Raw genomic sequence first — 21,874 nt, forward strand, 5'->3', positions numbered from 1 at the left:
CCTATTGATTTCAGGGCAGCAACATGTTACAGCACCACCCTAGTGCAGAATATGTTTTGATGAGAGCTTTGGCAAATTTTCATTAAAGGTCATAAAAGGTTAAAAAATGAATTCTAATCAGAAAATCTATAGATGCTAATTACAGAGCACGCAAGGACAGACACACACACTCACAAACTAAATTTCATGAATATTCATGACTGCATAAGTTATGCTTCACTTCAGTGAACAGCAGGCAAACATTTAGCCAGAGTGCTCATGAAGCAGACTCTCTCTCTCTTTCCTTTTTCAACTTCACTGTGTCTCTCTCTCTCTCTCCGCCCTCTCCATCAACCCTGCTCACTCAGCATCACCATCTGTCTCATCTCCTTTCTCTCCATCTCCTTCCTTAAGCTTCATATCTTCACCTTTCTCTATTTCTCCATTCCTTTGTCTCTATATGGGGGCCCCATTATTTCTGTACATCCCCCCGCCCCTTTTCCCTCCGTCTCCTCAGTCCTGAGGATACTGACCCACATGGCACGCTTTGATGATCATTCCTCTCACGGTCAGACACCCTCTACCTGCATGACCTCGTTGTCTCTTAATTATCCTCCTCTGATCGGCACAGCCTGAGGCATGGTCTACCTTGTGCCTGCTCCCATTCTTACCGACAAATGACTCCTCACGTCATTTTATGCACAATTTAGAGAGGCTTACTACTTTTGATCTCATCACTGAATGGGCTGTCTTTCTCTTCCAGTCTGTCTGTCACCATGTGTATTACTTTTGCCTTCTATCTATCCCACTTGACAACTCCACCCACCACTTTCAGCATTCTCACTCCTCCTTTTTGTCTCCTATATGCAATTCATCTACAACTCCACCCTTCCTCTTTTAAAACCTTCCCTGCCCATATTGACAATACACCTACCAATAGTTCCCCCTCCCTGCCTCCTACACACAGAAACCTCATATGCCTTCATACCCGAGAAGGAAATGTTGAATCCCTGCAGCGATATGGAGAAGTCAGAAATGAAGCGTAGCTGGGCCTTGAAGTTCCCATACAGGCCAGCGTTGACTGGTGCAGGCCTCTCTGAGCCGGTGAGCCGAGCCAGCGGCTGAGCGAAGCTGCCGTTCTCTGTTATCAGAAGGTAGTCGTGGTGATCCTCCAGGTGGAAGGTATGAAAAGTGAATTGGACACCTTGAAGAAAATAAGAAAGTCCAGTGTTAAAGGTTTTCAAGAAAATACAAAGAATAACTGCTAAATATAAAAGGCTTGAAACACTGTAGTGCACTAAAAGCAAGCTGAATGTGACTATTCAATTTAATTTTTAACTATAATTTCATGTCAATATCATGATTAAAGATAAGCTATTAATTTGGGTTTAGCGTGCTAAAACATCAATCTACACAATCCATTTTTTATTCATTAAATAATAAATGCTTTAATCCACAGCAGGACAAGGAATGGGGATACTAAAACAAATTCACCAAAATTATCATACTAAAATAAAAATGAAAAAAAGGAAAATGTTATATTAAAAGAAAAGGCACAAAAAAGATTAAAAGCAAGTGTAAAGTGAATAGAAAACTAAAAAAGTGAAAATGTTTAATTTGCTTTCTTTTGTTATTAAGCTTCCATTTTCATTTAAAACTTGAAGAAAACACATCCCCAGCTGGTTCAGCAGGTCAATGCTACAGATTCATGTGCAAATACAGAACAGAATAATAACAATAATAATAATAGAAAATCGGCTACAGCAGCAAGGATTGTTCATGTTGGTCAAAATTATTAAAAATTTTCTATAAAAAACAATTAGGCTTTAGGCTAAAAAAGAAGATCTGGGTTTGTATGACCTGCTTCTATTTTACCACTCTAATAACAGTGGGTCCCAATAACAACATCATTTCATCCATGATGGCAAGTTGGCTGCTTTTCAGTGCAATAAGCACTGCCATTTTAATGCCATCTGTTGAATCTCTTCGAATATGACTCTATAATGTCCTTCACTATATTTGGTTCACTTGATAAAGAAAGTCCCAAATGGCCATAAAATAAACAACAAAATGACATGATTTATTGTGCTCACTAAAATATCAATTTTATTACAGAGAGTAAAGACAAATGATCAATTAATCAAGACCCATTCCTGTGAGGGGACATCCCAATATTTTAATACAGTATACCTACTCTTTGTATGGGATGTTAGTAATTACTGAATGGAAGAGTTATGTAGATACTCTCCCTAAAGATGACTTTATCTTCCAATCAGTAGCTACAGGATTAAAATGCATGAGGTAAATCACTGCCATGATTAAAAATGTATAATGTATTTTCACATATAAAGCAAGAGCTTCATATATTTCCTCATGTGGTGAAGACGCCTACTGACATGAAGCATGACCTGTGTTTCAGGGAGTCTAGATGAACATCTGAATACATCAATATTATGAAACTCTTTTAAAGAAAATATATGCTCAATAGGGAATGGAAAATAACCTAACTCAGCAGTACAAGTATTAATGAATGAGAAACTTTAGATGGAGTCCTATAGATTTGATGATGGTGCTTCACTGGGAACTTCAGTGAACTTCAGTAATTTTGTACTCTTATCAGATGTACCTCTAAATGCAATTCTTTCACATGGTCTGAGAAATGACCCTTGGACTTCATTGCTTGGTTTTTGCTCAAGTCTGACACTGTGAATTGTGAGACCCTGCCTTTCTCATATCAATTATATCCTACTGAATGAATTTGCTGCAGGGGAACTCTAATCACATCCTAGAGAATAAAATAAATAAAATAATCTAAAAATTGTGATGTGTAAAAACATACTTTTATGGCTTACTATTACTAATCAAATTTGTTTATTATGCTTTGAGGTTTTTAGGTGAGGTTTATGTAAAAGTCCTCAGCTTTCCAATTTTGCAGTTTTATTTTTTATATATTAGGTTTGATTGCCCAACACTAAATTCATTATGAATTACTTAGTATGCCATATTAGGCCTTGTGTCAATTTTAACTATAATTACTCAATTAGTCTTAAGTTTTCATCATTTAGAGTTGTCTTTATCGTTTTTCAGCTGAGTGAAATTGAGTTTCATGCCTCCAGATATTGCTGAATGTTAAAGGACCCATGTAAGAAATGAAAAGTATAATGCTGCGGATAGGAGAACTGAGTTCTGTAACTGAGTACTCCACTACTGCCAGTCTCCTCTTAGAAGCAACATGTGAAGTGAATGCAAATGTAAAGTGAACCCCCTTGAAATTACCCACATTTATGAATAAATTTGGGTTAGAGTTAGTGTTAAAATCAAAGTTAAAGCTACAATTATGAAGTATTAGAACGAATAACACACAAATCATTCAATTTTTCTGGTCCGTATTAAATAAATAATTTAAACGTTCACAGTGTAGGTTGGAAAAAGTATGCAAGGCCCCGGACTAATGACAACCACATACTGTAAGCTAACTGGAGTCAGTCGTTAGCAAACCTGGAGTCCAATCAATGAAACCAGATTAGAGGCGTGTGTTAGAGCTACTTAGACTCTCACAATCAAACACTGAGTTCTATTCAGAAGAAGCATCTGAGGATGAGAACCCTGCCTCGATCTCACAAGACGCAGGATATAGAACTGTTTGCATGAGGCTGGGAAGGGTTACAAAGTCATCTCAAAGAGTTTAGATACCTGGATATGATAAAGTGAATTGTCAATAAGTGGAGACGATTTAGTTCTGTGGGAAGAACTAAAAAAAAGGGCACTGCATACCACCATGAAAACATCATCCCAAAGGTGAAATGTGATGGAGGGAGTATCATAGTTTAAGGTCCAATCCAAGGGTTCATTTAATTTTTCCACCAACACTGTGAACATCCAATAGGGGTGTTCAATAAAGACAAAAAATATTATGATTGTTTGCGTGTTATTAGCTTAAGAGCATTGTGCCTAGATAAGTATATGTAATTTCAAAGGGTAAACAAGTCTTTTCTTGTCACTGTACATAGCAAGAATAGGAACCGATGAGGAGTTGAACAGAAATTGGATACCTTTAAGGCAGAAATGAAAAATGCTTCATTTTGTTTATATGATGTCAAATAATTCAAAGTGGAGGGACTGGCTCTTTAGAGGAAATAGAGATTTGGATCAGCTGCAATGTACAAAGAGTGCAACACAGCATTTCAATGGGTCTTGAAAGAGGATAACAAGAAACACTACGGTAAAATACAGGGATAACACAGCTAAGTGCTAGGGCACTGAGATAAGCTCAGTGTGCTTTTCAAATGATAATGAATTTGAACGTCTGGGAGAGCTGGTTACTGATCGCATAACTGCCAGTGAGTGCTGTGATAATGGAATTAAACTAATACAATAAGAATAATTTGTGAATAAAACTGAGATACCAGAATTCTCTTACCAGGTGAATTACTGAATTGTCAAAGGTTGTTCATTAAATGAGGCAGGTGAAATAAATTAAATGCAATATTCTCCGTGCAATGCTGTACAAATGAGGAATGCGTAAACAAGCCTACTGTCCAATATTTGCTCGAATAAGTACAATAAGTGGATAAAATGCTGATAAAGAAGAGCTACAAATTAATCTGAATTCTCTGATACTAGAGCACGCTTTGAACAGAGCCGTTAATTTTTCAATAAGCGAACACCTCAGAGTATAATATTATCCTTACGCATAGTCTGGCCAGTTGCCCATAATGGCAAAAAAAAAAAAAAGTCAGTGCATTTAAATTATCTTTGTTCGAGTTAAATATATGCTTTATGCACTTCTCACTTTATAATAATAAATCCATGTAACGTTCTTGGAATCTGTTGAGGGGGTGTCGTTTTAATTTATAGTTTCATAATTTGGCCATTGCCAGGACTATTGAGTGTGTCAAGAGTGTGGTGAGGACTATAAAAATAAACGTGCTGTTACTGATGAGTAGTATGAGAATAATTCACACATTTAAAAAGTAGATATATTTAATAAATCTATAGTTTAAGAGTTCCTAAACTATATGTCTTAAGACTAAACTAAGACCAAAAAAAAAGTATTTTAGTATTGTTCATTTATATATTGAAGAATGTCAGGTTTTCCTACCTTTTCCATGGTTGACTTCTATAGTCCATGTACAGTTTAGAGAGTTAGGGTACAGCTCTGGGAAGCCAGGTGATAAGATGATCCCTCCAGGTCCTCTGATATCCCCACCGCATGATGCTGAATAGAAAGGGGAGATAATGAATGATAACTGTTGCTGGAAAAAAAAAATGAAAATTGTAAATGAACCAATAAATCCTTCACCTGAAGACAGAGGAGCGATTTAAATGAATAATGCATTTCAGTCATATCACATCCTGTTCTGCTATTTTTATGAATACCTGTAATTCTGCCAACACAATGTTTTTTTTTTCTTCTCTGCCTCTCTCCAAACCAGCCCTACTGCCTACCAGGAAAATAAATGATTCATTAATTCAGCCATCCATCCATATTTTCTTCTCCTATGGTATCTTAAACTGAGAGTTATTGTCAGAAAACAGACTAATCCATTAAATTTATCTACAAATTTATTTACGTTAGATTTATTTACAGGAACTGACAGAAGTATATTCAGCATATTAGAGCGTCTGGCTTCATTTTGATTGTGGCTAGAAGATGATTTTGATTTTTTTTTTTCAAATATAAACAACAACAGTGTCCAAATACTTTTCAGGCTGGGAAGAGAATCCACTTGCAACCCATCATATAAAGTAGTTACAGATGAGGTGACAGGGACTGTTGTCTAAATGAACAATACTAATGTTACCTCAGTAATATGACTCTCATGCATGTTGACTATTGACATATAATTTACTGCCAGAAAGCTTCTTATCTCATCAAAGAAGTTAATGAGATAAATCTCTACCCTCATTGGCTGCTGGGGGACCGGGAGGTTAATGCCAGATCCGTCTGAAGGTTAACTGGTCTAAGTGGATATTGTTCAAACCTGCAACCGTTTTCTCATGTTGTCATTGTGTTTCAACTAAAAGGTCATTTCACATAAAGGGCACTGCTTTTTAAATACAGCATTTATGAAATTTGACAAGCTTTGTTTTGTCTTCATTCTTTAAGTCTAAGTGTGTCTGTGTGTGTGCGCGTGTTCTCTGGCCTGCATGTCCTAGGGGCGGCACCGCAGCCAAAAGCCCGGATGCTTTCCTCAAAACAGCAATCGCTGACAAATATTAGCAGTAGAACTCTTGTGCATGTACATATTTTCAAAGTAATGAGTGTCAGATGATGTTTTGGAGGATCACTGAGATGCCTGAGGCTCCACAGCTGCACACACCCACCCTCCCCTTCTCTTCTCTCCTTCCACCCTTAGGCCTTTCAGCCAGCACAACATATCAAGGGTTGAATCCTTATCCACCAACAAAATTATATCAAATATTTTATTAATGAGCCAAAATTACATAAAGTCATTAAAAGTGAATGAGTACACTTGGCAAATGATCTACTTCAGCAGCTCCATAGACAGAGAGCCAAACGCATTTGGCACCAGTCTGGCACACACCTAGGCAAAAAAATGCTCCAAGACATAAAATGAATTTTCAGGACAGCCATTGGGAAGAAGCTGGATAACACGGCACTGTATCCTATGCGTGCTATGGAGCAGCGTGCCAGTCCTTGCGTGTATTTTATTCATTATATTCTTTCAACTGAGTGATCTGTGACTATGGGACATCATTTACGGTTTGCAAACTGCAACAATAATCACCACAATTTTCCTTCACTGTGCTTCTAAATGGCACAAAAGGCAAAACTGTACAAACATACCCCAGAGAGAGTGATTATGTGAGATATCAAAACTATCAGGAACATGCTGAACTTCATTCTGTGAAGGTGAGTATACTCGGTCTTCGGTATTAAATGATTCATAACACCCGAGGTAAGTTGTTCACACAAGGACTGAGTGTATTTGTTGAATAAAAGGCATTTTGACACAAAGGCGTTTTCGGTCAGTGAGACCTGCTGTGCGTACCAACAATGTGTTTTTTTTTTTTTTTTGCTTGTTTGTTTGTTTGTTGTTTTCTCAGTGATTATAAATACAGCAAGGGAAGAAGTTGCTGTAAGAACTAATTTACTTTTTACAAAATTAATTTAAAAACCTCTTGGCAGATACTACTGGCAGCTTTTGTGGCTAAAAGATTGACTGTGTGTAGTTAATGAAAATAGATAAATATCTGCAAGTACAATCTTTGTTTGAATTTTCTCAAAATAGTGCTGGCATCTTCATGAGGTAAGATCAGAACTTCAAGTCAAAACCAGGTCAATTATTAGACGTACTTTCAAAGGTTCCTAACGTTCATGGAATACTCCATGGGCAAGAAGGCTGGTCTTTTTATTTTAGGGTCATTTAGCTCTAAGGACCATATCATGTCAACTGGTGTCAAACAAAATAGTATTAAAAACCATCTATTACAAATGAGATTCTCATTCAGTCAAAGGAAAACTGCAATGTTTTGGATCTCATGGGTGTGAGAGATCTCTGTGCTGGAATGTGCTGCACAAAATTTCATACTTTCACACACGTACCATCACAAGAGGGCAGTGGATGGCTCCAGAAGTGGTTCTTCTCACAAACCAGAGGTTCCTCATGGCTCAGCCTGTACCCTGGGTCACACTGGAAGGACACCGTGGAGCCAATGGACAGGTCATGGGATAACCGTACACCATTCACTGGGATACCAGGATCCATGCAGGAGTATGTGTCCAATGTAACCACTGGAAAAATTAAGATCAGGCAGTTATATCTTGAATATGTATAGAGACAACTGTGAGTCTTCCTCTCTTCAACTTAATCTTCCTTTGGCAATTTAACTACTGTTATGGCTGAATTTTATTGAAAGCTCTCTATGTTCACAAACTTTATGTAGTGTCTAGTTTTTGTGCAACCTCTAGACTTGTTGTTTGGCACATGTTTCTGATGTGTATATGTATTAGGTACAGCACTGTAGATGCTGTATGTCAAATTCTAAGTAACTAACTGTTTATACAACAGAGGTCTGCTCTTATGCAAATAAAATATAACTGTTAAACTACAGAGGTATGGTGAAGTCATACAGCATTCATGACATAAAATGGCAACTGTTTTTGCAATCATAACAATTGCTAGGCTACTTTTCTTCAAAAAAGGTGCTGACAGATGTCATAACAATCATCAAAACAAAGGAAGGTCTCAGGTCACAGACATAACAGAGAAAGCAAGTTTTCTAGAGTACAAGATTTACTTTGACTTTTACTTTGACCTTTAACTTAAAAAACAGACGCTCAAAAATGGGAAAGATATTTTACACGTTGAACAAAAGACACTGCACGGAAAAAGTGACGTATCTCAGACAATAGCAAAGCCTTTTTTGTGACACAACACAGTTAAGACTTTGAACAAAAATGCACAAGTGCATGATGTTTGACAGTTTCTTTCAGAGTAACCTTGACAGAGTTGTCAGTGATAAAGAAAACAAGGTTTCCTCTTTATGCTATCCCTTTTTTGTTATATTTAAGAAAGTCACCCACTGAGAGAAGATCAAAAGTAAATGTTTTACAGTATTTTCATGGTGTGTGTGTGTGTGTGTGTGGGAACACGGGGTGTGACTTTCATGAAACTCCACAAATAAAGTCTTCCTGTCCTGCATATGTTGGACCACCACTTCTGGTTTTCATAAAAATATTTCTGACCAATGGCTTTGCTCCTAGAACGAGCTGGTTACACATTAGTGCCAGCTCCCTCCCCTAATATTGACCAAACGAAGCTGCTAAGAGATGCCCCCGTTTTTCCCTGTGATTTCCGGGACTGCGGGTTGGATATCGTCCAAGTAGGGTTGCTTTGATGCACTAAAAATATGCTGATTTAGGCACTGACTGGCGACAGTTGTGTAAGAGGTTATCAGGTCATCAGTGGGTAGGCTATTCTAAGGAGGCATTATCAGAAACTGTATTTTTATTTTTTAATTGTTCTGTTTTACAAACAATTAATAAAATCATCAATTTACATATATATCATAAAAAATATTTACAAAGCTGTAGGTGCACTATCACCTTTTGTTCTCTTTCAGAGGTATCCTGGTTCCAGTCCAATTTGTGCTGCTGATGTAGTTTCAAGTGACTGACCAAGTCAAAGGACTTAGGGATGTCTGGCATCGCTGACTGAGCCCAACATGAAGTGCATTTAAAAAGGTACAGTACACCTTGTGAAATTTATGTAAAAAAGAACCCATTGCACAATCAAAGTATCCCCTGATACACACACTCTCAGCAAGTCAATTCTTTTAAAGATCTGATAAGGTTCAGTACTCTACTGTAATAAACTCTAGTCCACTAGAGACAAGATAAGTAGGAATGCTGAATGGCCTGCAGAAGGTATTTGTTGCTATGTGACTAGAAATAATACAGTTAAAAGTGCAACAGTAATGGCCTGGATTATACTCTATCATTTGTGAGCAATATAACAGCTCGGGCTGACTGATTATCCATGTGTGATAACAGGGTTCCTTTGTTTTGCTAAGCCTCTGCGGAAAACCTGTCTCGCTCTCCTTGAGTAATACTTGATATTTTTAGTAAATAAAAACACATGAATTTTGCCTGAACGCATTTAGAAGGCAGCGCATTCATTGATCATTGCTGGTACTGGCCTTCAGAGAAATTCACCATCCATCCCTAATCCTACATCTGTAAATCACAAACAAGAATAATACTACATAAAAATAATTATTAAAAGAATACAATGGCCAGCAATGAAATTACAGATAACATACATCGCGTCGAGTTGGGTTGTGATTGGCCAGTGGGCTGCAAGCTCTCATGCGCACCCTGAATGACAAGCACACAGAGATGGCCGGTAAAGAGACTGACAGGGCCGGTAACAGCTTTGTGAATTTTTTTGGCAGTCCACCAGCCCACAGATGCAGCAACCCACCGGGATCTGTCCCAGTGTGCCCGATGGCCAGTCTGACCCTGACAATAGTTATTCAGAGTATTCGATTATATCCCTCTGAGAGCTAATCGTTCTCTTCCCTTGCCCAGATTTTCTTAAGCAGTCTGTGCACTTGAATTCAACCTTCCTCTGCAAGCTTGGGGCGACTGTTGTGCCTGACAAGGAGCAGTAAAGTGCAAGAATACATTTGGATGGTCAAACAGTGAACATGGGGACTGGGATTTGACGCAGGTCTCTTACCCCATAGGCATAATGTCACCTGGGATCGCAACTCCTGACACATGTGTCTGATCTAGTCCTTTGCTATCCTCACAATTCTGCTGTTGAACTTTCTGCTATTTACTTTCGCCGTTTGTTTACATTTACAGCACAAGGTATATTCAGAAAACTACATCAATTAAGATATACAGCCATCTTAGTCCTGTGGCTGTTATTTCTCTAAGGAACTACCTCTTAGCCTCTCACAGAAAAGGCCTTGTTTACATGTGAACAGAGGCGTGTTTAAATTTGTGCTCAGCCTGGAATAATTATGTGAAGAATTAATATCGATTAACAGATTCACAACAGATGTCAAGTCCTTGTTCTCCCTCAAAAATAAGCAATTCTTAAGATTCTGTGGTCTCCCACTTCATTTTTTTTATCCTGAAAAACTAAATAAATAAATGGAATAAATTATTTTCATCCTAATAACCAAAGCTCACTGAGCCTAGTTGATATGATAATCCCAATGCTCTTGCTATGTTATCCACGTGAAACTCATCCTCAACACAGTTTGGTCTTGACACATAATTTCAGACATTTTATGAAAGCTTTGCACGAAGGGCTGACCAATTTAAATTCCTAGCGTCATTAACCACCACATACTTGGACTTCTCCTTACTTTGTTTCATTTAATTAACACACTAAATTTAAATATAACTGAATATTTTAAAATAATATCAAAATTACTTTGAATATCCACATATTGTTCCAAAAAATGTTTTGCAAAACTCATCCACATCATGTTTTGTATAATCTCACCTTCGTAGAAGATCTTGAAGCCGCTGTTTGATCGACTGTTATCAGTGGTGAAAAGCAGATACAGGAAGTTACTGCTACTAAACAGGAACTGTGGGACCTGAGTTCCATTAAACGAGCCAATAAGAGGGGAGAGCAGGTTGGGACCGTCATGCACTTCCAGGAAGTCATAGCTGAGCTCAGTTTGAAACCTTAAAAGTAAAAAGAGAAGAGAGTAAGAGTTTCAGAGTAAACAATTATTTGTATTCAAAACAATACTTCTAGTTTGACGGATCAGACTATTTCGAGCCATTTAGCCTCTTCTGTCTGCAGAGAAAATGATCACATTTCTATTACAATAGAACAAGATCAATAAGTTTCTTGGAAATCTGATACATTATGGATCTGTGGTCATTCCTTGACTCTCTTCATCATCAAAGATGTGAAAATAGCACAGACTTTCACTGTTAATATTGTGGAAAAAATACCTTCAGACATTCTCAGCCAGAGAAAATCCATGGCTCTATGTTATTAATGCAAAGAACTAAATGTATTATCTCCTGTATAACACCAGTGTAAACTGCATTAAAGAAGCATAGGAAAATTGGCTCATTTTAAGTAAAGTAGAGGCAAAAGATTTGGGTTCATTTCACAAAAAAAATCATAGGGAAAGTAGCTCTTTTCCTTACAAAGGAATGTGTCAGCACTGAGAGAGCGATGATTATAAAATATGAAGATTTTATGGTTTCGCTTTTTAGTGTTAGAAAATAAAGATCTTAAACTACTTTTATATTTTTTCTTTTTATTGCAGCACTCTGAGGAAGTGAGCGGAAGCCAGTAAGCGAAAAAAAAAAAAAAAAAAAAGAATTACTCGAGGCTTTCAACATTTTTGGAAACTAGGTCCAGGCTTGCATTCCACCTCCTCTTTATGTTTCCAACTCAGAGGTTTACAGAGCTAAGGGTAACACCTTTGCGTTGCACATATACATTATGCATGTAAATCTGAATGTTGTGTGTAGTCCTCACCTGCAGTGCAGCATGTGGATGTATGTGCATAAGGGATTGTGTCTCAGTTCTTTCTGTGTCTCTGTGTGAGCATGTGCATCTTTGTTTCCACGGCTGAGTTGTTGCAGCACCATCTTACAAACCTGTCAAAGCTGATCTTGATGGAACGTCCCGGTTCGGCCTCAATGACCCACTCACAACTCAGGGAGTCTTTGTAGTAGCCTGGCCACCCCGGGGAGAGGATGACACCAGATGGCCCTGAGTAGTGGCCCCCACAAGGAGCTGAAGGAGCAGAGAGGTGGAAGAGCGGTGGGAAGGATGGAGAGGATAAAGATATAAATTAAGGATATAAAGAGATTAAAGAGTGGGGGGTGGCACAAAGAACAAATATAAGAAGATGAGAGGAAATCAGGGGAGAGAAGAGGAGAGGGGGAAAATAAACAGAGAAGAAAAGTTGTTTTTAAAGATGATACCACTCAGTAATCTTTGTGTACCAGCATGAAAAACACTGAAGAAAATAAGTATAAGATGAGTCACCCAAGCCCTGAAGTTACACAAATACCTGAAAATAAGATGAATGTAGCCCAGTTTGGGTGGACTCTGAGCTGCGTGTTCCACATAACCCACTCACTTTTTTTAATCCTCTGTTCTTTTTTTCTCGTCCTACCTCAGCAGTTGACCTATCTGTCCAACAACCACACAATTATAAGCTATTCCATTTCAGTACCTTCACATTTGGGAATGAGTCCACTCCACATCACTTTGCCTTCCTCCAGATGGCATGTGATGGTGTCAGCCCCCTGTGTCTTGATGAAGCCCTCCTCGCAGACCACCGAGATGGAGCTCCCCAGTTGGAAACTGTCCCCAAAGCGCCTGGCATTCAACGGTATGCCAGGGTCAGGGCACTCATTACGCCCGAAAGCTTGTAATGAGAATAAAGAGAACAAGATCTAGTGACAAACGCTCTTGTGTGGATGAGGAATGGGTCTGTGAGGAGTAGGGAGATAACGTAAATGGATGTAGCTGTCCGCAGGAGAAAAAGAAAACACTAACAGAGGTCTCCTCCGCACACCTGAGGGTGACAATAGCCTCTGTCTTTAGAACTTGTTGTGCCTCGACGGGAGAAAATAGAATTAAAGTTGTGCTCATTTAGGCTGTGAGGCAAAAGAGTTAAGCTCTGCATGCACTGCCCTAAATGCTGCATTTTGTTTAGGCACTACAGGGTACATAGAAGAGTTTTTGAGAACATTCACATTCACAAATATTACAGGTGCTGTTGAACTTAATTCTGTCCTTTAGTATACTATATAACTAGCTTGTACTCTAAAGATAATTGCCACTGCTATGGAAAACTGTCTATATATTTTTGAATAGTTTACAAATTCAAGAGGCCTGGCAGTTAATCCTGATATTTACTAAGAGTCATTTACACTATTCACTACACTAATCCCTAACCCTAAAAGGAAAAGGGTGGATGCATGCATTTGTTTATAAATGCTTTACTATATGATGATTGCTTGAATTAAATTGATCAAACAGTCACTTACTGCTATAGGTAATATTGAACCCTCGCCCAGACATAGAGTGATCAGCCTGAAACTCCAGCTGCAGTACGTTGCTGTTGGACGTCAGGTGGGAAGGAACTTCGGCCCCTGAGAAGCGTCCTAGAATTGTGGCTCCTGACTGGTCCCCATCTTTGATAGTGAGGAAGTCATAGGGAGGCTCCAGGTCGAAGTCATTGAAGGCCAGGTGGATTCTGGAGCCTGGCTCAGAGATTATCAGCCAAACGCAGTTGAGGTTGTTCCCATAGCCTTCTGGGTAGTCGGGAGACAATACCGTCCCCATGGGAGCAGTGAAGTTGGAGAAACAGGGGACTGTGTGATGGAGGATGGAAAATATATTTGTAATGATTTATAAACTGTAATATCCCAGGTGAGGCAATTTGCTTTACAACAACTCTGGCGATCACATGACAACCTGCACTGTGGATTCTGCTGTGACAGGATCAGGCACAAAGATCAGTATAGAACAATGTCAGTGCTGTATAACTAGCTCAGCAATCAGGAGACAGCCCTGCTCCCATGGGTGCTGAGTCGTTTGAGAAACATGAAAATGTAAGGGAGTTGAGCATAGGAGTTAGTGCGCAAAAATACAGACAGAGCAATATAGGAGCTCAGGAATACTGCACACTGTCCCAGTGGACACAGTTATCTTGACGAAACAGAAGACTAGATTTTTATTATGGATGTTATGGATATGGGCTAGGTATAGTAAAACTCACAGGAGGAATTTAGGTTGTCCTGAGAAAGGACAATGTACAGTATAATGCAGGTTTTCCTTCTCCTGAATATTTGTATTGTGTAACAGTGTGTACCCTACTTTCATGTTTTTCCAAATCAACCCCAAATAACAAGGTAAGCATATGCTATCAATTTCTCATTTTATGTTACGTATATTGGTGTTTACACACAATGCACTGCATGGTCATTTAACAACACTGTAATTAATCCTCCAGTAGTTTAGTGTCATTGTGAACTTTCCAAGCGCATAAATAATTGCTTCATTTGCTGTCATGAAAAAAAGCCTGAATTCGACTCACATATGCAGATGGGGATATTAGCCGACCACTGATTGTTGTTCTGGCAGGTTATCATCCTCTCCCCGATGAGCTCGAATCCAAACTGGCATTCAAAGCGCAAAACATCTCCATTTAAAAAGCCACTACCCTCTTGGTAGCCATACAGAGGTGTACCAGGGTCACCACAACTCTCTTTGTCAATTTCTGTGGGTGAGAGGAGAAGAAGAAGGGGGAGGGATGGAAATGGGTGAGGGGGGATATGGGGAAAGTAGAGGATTAAGTCAAGCCAGGCACTTTGAGGAACGTTTTTTTCTTTAACATTATCTATAAAGGTCCAGGTGAAGAGTCTGAGAGCATGGTTGGGGAAGTTTTTTCAGAAGGAGATAGAGAAGAGAGTGAGAGACAGGCAGACAGACAGAAGGACAGAACGGCAGAAAGGAAAATGGACTCGCTGAACGAGTCTGTCACAGACAGACATGAATACAGACAGTGAGAGATCGTATCAGAACTAAAGTCTGTGTACCTTTATAGTTAATCTTGAAGCCGATCGAGCCCACACTCTCATCAGACTGGAGATGCAGCCACATCTGATGGGACATGCTGACAATCAGGTCTGGGACAAAGCTCCCAGTCAGCCTGCAGACAGGGCAACAAAAAAGTCACTGAGGTATCAAACTAGACTTTTCAGACGTTATCTCTTCACACAGTGTTACTTAGAAACTTTCAAAGACTTAAAACAAACTGTAAACAGAAACTAGCGCATCCTTTAAACAATGTTACATAAACATTATTAAAGAGAACCACAAAGTACTGTATCTTCAGTAAGTAAGGCTTAATTTAAATCAAGGTTCTTTGAATATTGCTTCACAACATGTAGGAATGTATCTCTAACCAGCTCTACAACATTTGACAGCACAATTATGGCACAATAATATACCAAATGAAGTATTTTATGTAGTACTCACACTTGTATTATTGTTTTAGAGTCACCTACTTCCCCTCCATCTCCGATGGTTAGTGAATCATACCCAATTTCAAGGTCAAATTCTTCAAAGTTGATCTGAATAACCTGTTGTGAAATGCAAAATAAGTTGCTTTTACAATCCATCCTTTGCTAAGTGTTAAAATGCATCAAGGTAATCCCTGGAAGCATAAATGGTCAAAAAAATCAGAAAGCAACCAGTTACATGTATCCACATACATGTCAGCCAATAGAGCTCCTACCAAGATGGGTTAGGCGAATGGTCATGTGGTCTCAGGTCAATCACTGACCCTGGCTGGCAGAGAAATAAAGGGAGTGTCCATCAGTGGACATGGGTGACACCATATTTGGTCCATCACCTGGTGAAGTGCAGCTAAGGGGTGGTACTTAAGTTTGTACAGAAGAGGCCTTGACACAAAATGAGCTTATTTGATGTGGCATGGCCCTTCTTTAAAAATACTTTAATTTAACAAAACTTTATGAGATGCCATATATCTGAAGAGTAACAAGATACATCATAAAAACACATAAATGCATCCAAACCACTGCAAAGCCACATAATCAAAAGATATTCAAGAACTACTATAAATACCTATTAAATGAATAGTCCTCACTCATGCTTCCCGGAAACAAACTTTTATAATAGAAGCTCCAAAATGCTTCTGTCCTTTCTCCTGGGCTTCATTACTTCTATGCCTATTTAAAAAAATAGAGCTGACATGTGACATCTGGCAAAGGGACCAGTCATATCATTTCTCCTAATAGAGCTCATATGCTCAGTGATGGTGCTCTTTTTAGGGAACAGGATGTCTCACCTATTAATATTTTATTGCATAAATATACCAATATACAATAAATATAACAAGTACTAAAGTGGTAAATAGTAATGGTCTTGCCATTGATAGTGTGGTTAAAAGACTTCAGGTTTTTGGTATACTGGCAATTTACACAGGCTCCACACTTAAAGTTGCCTTGAAGAGGTTTAGTTGTGAGCTTCCTGTTCAGGGCTCCTGAATCCTGACATGTTCTGACAACCCTGTCCCTTACATTTCTTCCTCTTTTAAAAGATACCATAGGTGGATTTTTAAAGGTTTCTTGCAAGAATGGGTCATTTTGAAGAATATGCCAGGTTTTTTAAATGATGTCCTTAGTGCTCTTAGTGTTAGGGGTGAATGTAGTGCAGCACATGAGATTTGGCTTTGATTTGGATTTTTTGACTTGCAGATAAGCTTCTCTGCTTTTTGAAGCCACTCTGTTCTCTGCACATAATATTTAGAATCTGTAAAAACTCTAACAGGGATTGGTCCTTTCCAAAGTAAAAACACATCATGTTTCATCGTGTTAAATTGAAGTGTTTTTAAAGTAGGGCCATGCCACATCAAATATTTTGTGGCAAGGCCTCTTCTGTAGAAAATGAAGTACCACCCTTTAGCCACATTCCTCCATGTGACGGATGAAATATGTTGTCACCCATGTCCTCTATTGGACATTCCCTTTATTTCTCTCCCAGCCAGGGACGTCTGACCTGAAGCCACATGACCATATGCCTAACCCATCATTCTAGGAGCCCCATTGACTGACATGACCGGTTGGGTTTTTTTCTGCTTTATACCTAACCTGTTAAAATCTTGCCCATACTATGTTTTATGATGACCTTGCTGAATGCCACAAGCCTAAACACACTGGTCTAACAATAATCTAGTTGTTCTATAACAGGGCATATTCCTACTTTAATGTGATCTAAAGTGCTGCTGGAGTTTTGATCCCTTTTTTCCCTTCTTCATGCACCTTGGAAGTAGGTAATGTAGGTAAGTGCTCATACATTCCTTGGATGATCAGCAGTATTTGGGAACATTCCCATTTAAGCATTTATATATCAATATACAGTGCCAATACTTATAAGTGTACATACGCTGACATGTTAAACAACGTTTGTCTGCAACATTTCATACACTAACCCTACATCTGCCCCTGGAGGCCATTCTGTTTACACCCAGCTGTAGCTGAGAGGTTAAAACTGACAGCTCTAACAATCAACACTTCTGTTGCTATCGTGAGAGTCAATCTTATTCATGGTATTCATGTATATAAGTCACAACCCTCTCAATCAGATCAGCAGTAATTTCAAATGGTTCTCAAGTTTTATTACCAGGTAGCCATCTCATGTATAGGAAATTCATAACAGCTGCTCATTTCCATAACTTGCCTTTAGAGATTCTGTACAATGCACAACGAAGTGTTTCTGGAGACAGCTAAACTGTGAGAGGCAAGCCTGTGTAGAGAAAGTCTATGTAATGTCATATACATTTTGGCAAGCAGACAGCAACATGTTTGATCAAACAAAGCTGTAAAGACCTAAGACTTCCTCCTATCTCATACTGCCAATAGCTGCATAATACAGCCTTTATTCTGGTATTTTTTTTATGAATAATGAAAAACTACCCCCAACATTCAAATCAAAAACAGTATCAAGAGAAAATGGAAGGCAAACATAAAACTCAACTCACATCAAATTTTTGACTGTTCATAAAATAAGGCTTTGACAAATAGTTCATGCCCGTGCCGTACATCCCCACAAACAATGGAAACTGACAGCAGCATCTCTTCACATTACTTTAGAGAACATAACAAAAACTAAGATCCAAACATATTAATTGCTTGTCCACATTCACCCTTGAGATATCTTTGTCTGCTGTCAACGGTGTATCATATTTCCCTTTAAAAATGTGCATAACATCACAAAAGATGACATATTCACTAATCAAACTGGCAACATCTGCTGACACTGGTAATAATCATAGAAAATTGAGTCTACTGCAGAGACATTACACAATGAAGCCACATTATCTCAGCCTACACTTTGCTTGAATGGATTAATGATGAAAGGAAGGATGCTGTAATGGCTACAGTGTCACAGCTGTTCATGACAAACATATGATGGCCGCTTGCTCATCCTTAGCATCCCCCTTTCTGGCTATGGGGAGGATACTGCCCGCACAATATCCATGTGTAACGGCCTCATTACAATACACGCATAAGCATAATTACCATAATAACACTAATGGACCAAGTTTCTGTGCCAAGTCAATGGCTTGTTTGCCTAAGAGAGGGCACGGCGGCACAAAGCTATGGCACTTGCCAGTCCTAGTGACTTCTGAATGAGTGTTGGTTGGTTATTGTTTATTAGCAGGATAGCACTTAGCTGACACCCATGTGTATATGACTCACTAGACAGAATACCAATAGAGAGACACATTTGATGTAGAAGAGCAGTAATGACCATTAGGAAAACAGCTCTGACCTCTTCACTTTGGGGAAAAGCTGGTCTCATTCAATCATTATTTCTCTCCATTCCTCTTACCCCAGCCGAATGAAGCGAAACGCTCAATTGCCAACATCCACGGTCAAACTGGTAGTCTAGTGAGAACTGAAATGAAATCTGCACTGCAGCTACGTATATTAATGAGGGACAGTAACAATGAACTTATGTCAAAATACATGCATTTCCTATGTAACCTTTTCCCACCTTGGGAAGCCCTTGGAAAATAACTGCATTCATAAATATGCATCCAGGAAGGGAATGCCGGCAGAAACGCTCTACACTGCAGAGAGAGACAATTTTCTAATGGAAAAAGGTGAGGGTTCACTAGTTGGAGTAACAGGAGAAAAAAATGCCTGTTTAAGTTTATTATATAACTAATGAGAAACTGTTACACTTGTTAAGAAAAAAAAAACACAAGAGGGGCATTACACCATATTACTTAAACTCTTGTTTAAGCCTTTTCTGGGATTTCTTCAATAAATTAGTCCAGAAAATAAAAGCCATTATTTCATCTTTATAAATACCATACTTACAGTGCAGAGAGACTACTCCGAGGTAAATCAAGTATTTATTACCTAATGGAATTGCAGGTAACAGTGGCAAACACTTTTTCTTTCATGTGAGATTATTATTTTCACCACCTTTAACAATAACCATGGGCCTCATCCTACATCTGGTCTCTATCTACTATATGTGGCATTTTAATCATGGAAGCAACTGCTTTGTTTATGTTATAAAGCAGATATGAATAGGTGCGACACAAAACGTAATTTGTGCGCTGTCATGGTGACTGTAGCTGTGAACTGTGTGGATTGTATCCCCATTTACACCTGAAGGGAAGAAAAATAGGCTGAGATCCAAAGGCCTGTTAGTGGTGGGTCCCCACGTGACAACAGTAGCAGTGTGTTTTCATTAGACTTGGTGCAAGAGCTAATATTACTCCACAGCTAGAAAAACAGAAGAGCTCCGACTCTGTTCTAATACCTTGTTTGGATCACTGGCTGTGATGATCCACACACACTGGGAGTTACTCTCATACTGGATAGGGAAGTTAGGGGACGTAAAGGTCCCTGATGGTCCCTGTAGGTTCGACCCACATGTCTTCACTGCAATAGTATAAAGACACAGACGATATACATCAGACAGATTCAAAATATCCTTGAACATTTAAAAATATATATATTAATATACAGAGTACATAGCATAAATTATCTACAAAACCTAGAAGTCAGTCCTAAGAATGTTAATTTCTCAATAAATATTGATGAAAATGCTGCATGGAAGGCAGGGTAATAATTTCTGTATTGTAACATGACAGAAAGGTAATATATTGTTTGCACAAGTAGAGGGAAGGTCTATTAGCTGCATTTCCATTAATCAAATTCTAAAAGGTGCTCCAGGTATTATGAAACATAGAAAAACAGGCAGAGCATTTTGGAAGGAAAAAGTAGAGTGCTGCAGCACAGGCTTTCATACATAATTAACAGAAATGAACTTTCCTCTATCTGCATAGAGCCTATATCCAGAGGCACTGCCTTAATCAAACAGTTTTATTAGCTCCTCAGAAGCCTCTCTCACCCTTGCAGACTGGTCTGTGGTCGCTCCAAGCAGCGAAGACTTCGGCTACGCGCTGGCACATAATCGTTTTGGAACCCTGCAGCACATGGTCTTCATCACAGGTAAATTGAGCAGTTGCTCCGATGCTGAGAAGATAACACTCACCGTTAACGCCTGAAAAAGCAATCGATGCCTCAAAAATGACTCCTGATGAAACATCAGATTCATTATTTATTTTTTTGTCATTTGTTGTGCTGTGCATCAATATATCAAATTCAGTAGATGAATTGGTGAATAGATTTGTTCGGTCCTTATTTTCAATATTCACTGTAAAAATGTCAAAAGTTAAAAATAAGAAACAAGGATGCTCTTTGATACAGGGAGGATTTTTACTGCACATAAACATATATTTGATCAGTATATACCAGTACACACACACACACACACACACACACAAATATGTGTGTGTGTGTGTGTATATGCACACATATATAATTTTTTTTCAAACATGAACGCTAGAAATGCTAGTCCTGAAATATACTGTAAATTAGAGAGAGCCGTGTTATGCTGAGAGGGTATATATTTACATGGACAAAGAAACATGCACTCAGTTGTGCAGGGACCTAAGCGTGGACTTAACTGTGACAGGTAACTAAATCTCAGCGAGCAATGGGCTCATTTTTAGTACTAGAGAAGGTTTCTAAAGCTGCATGGGCACACTGTGTGTATTCTGTACAAGGCACAACAGAAAAAAAATTTATTCACAGTCTGCTAAATGTCAAAGTAAACTGTCTGAAAGTGAATTTTTTTGTTTTCCTATCTAAAAAGACATCATATGGAAGAGATAGCTGCATAATATTAACAAGAAGAGTCTCCACAGCTGTGGTAAATAGATCCAATATCTGATATATGACAGTAACACAACAAAGTTATTGGATGTCATAACACGGAAATTGGTTGGTGAGCACGTTTTCCTTACTCCTTAATTCTCCTCTACACAAATCCAAGCTTCTCCTCAGCTGCAGATGCTCCAACTCACCTGAAGTCAGAGCCAATCCGTTTCCCATTCTCTGGCTCCCCTGGGTCAGGGCAGTAATTAGACACCTGTTTGATTCCTCCTTCATTCACTGAGCGAGAAAGAGAAGGATCAAGAATGCTGTGAGAGAGACACTTTAATTTTTAAAGCTTCGTACTTTCAGAAAACACCCACTGCAGTGAAAAGCACTTGAATAGTAGATAAATCTGCCTGTTTGAATGTTCCGCAGCTTGGTAACAGAATTTGGTGCCAGAAATCACGTATGTAGTTAGACAAATCGACCTCATCTCTCAATGTCAGACTTTCAACTGCCAGTTATTTGGCAGCTCTGTTGTGAATACACAGTCATGTTTTGTGATATCAGAGTTGAGTGTCAGGGGTAAAAACAACTCTTACCTGAGCTAGACAAAATAAAGGGAAATGTATCTGGGCTCAGCAGAGACTAAGAGGA

General features: G+C 38.8%; 1 protein-coding gene across 1 annotated transcript in view; it reads right to left on the reverse strand.

The window, feature by feature from the left end:
* LOC121185682 (CUB and sushi domain-containing protein 3-like) overlaps positions 1–21,874 on the reverse strand; it is a 205,487-nt gene that overhangs the window by 121,957 nt on the left and 61,656 nt on the right. Inside the window, exons 9-21 of the mRNA XM_041044003.1 lie at positions 21,427–21,514; positions 20,409–20,533; positions 19,815–19,936; positions 15,492–15,595; positions 15,050–15,162; positions 14,548–14,730; positions 13,496–13,822; positions 12,676–12,870; positions 12,092–12,230; positions 10,968–11,155; positions 7,550–7,738; positions 5,081–5,197; positions 968–1,183 (exon numbers count right to left, since the gene is read on the reverse strand). Coding sequence (XP_040899937.1) covers positions 968–1,183; positions 5,081–5,197; positions 7,550–7,738; positions 10,968–11,155; positions 12,092–12,230; positions 12,676–12,870; positions 13,496–13,822; positions 14,548–14,730; positions 15,050–15,162; positions 15,492–15,595; positions 19,815–19,936; positions 20,409–20,533; positions 21,427–21,514 — 2,106 coding nt within the window. The remainder of the gene's footprint in view (positions 1–967; positions 1,184–5,080; positions 5,198–7,549; positions 7,739–10,967; positions 11,156–12,091; positions 12,231–12,675; positions 12,871–13,495; positions 13,823–14,547; positions 14,731–15,049; positions 15,163–15,491; positions 15,596–19,814; positions 19,937–20,408; positions 20,534–21,426; positions 21,515–21,874) is intronic.

The sequence above is a fragment of the Toxotes jaculatrix genome, chromosome 8, assembly GCF_017976425.1.
Source record: "Toxotes jaculatrix isolate fToxJac2 chromosome 8, fToxJac2.pri, whole genome shotgun sequence".
NCBI classification, from domain to species: Eukaryota; Metazoa; Chordata; class Actinopteri; family Toxotidae; genus Toxotes; species Toxotes jaculatrix.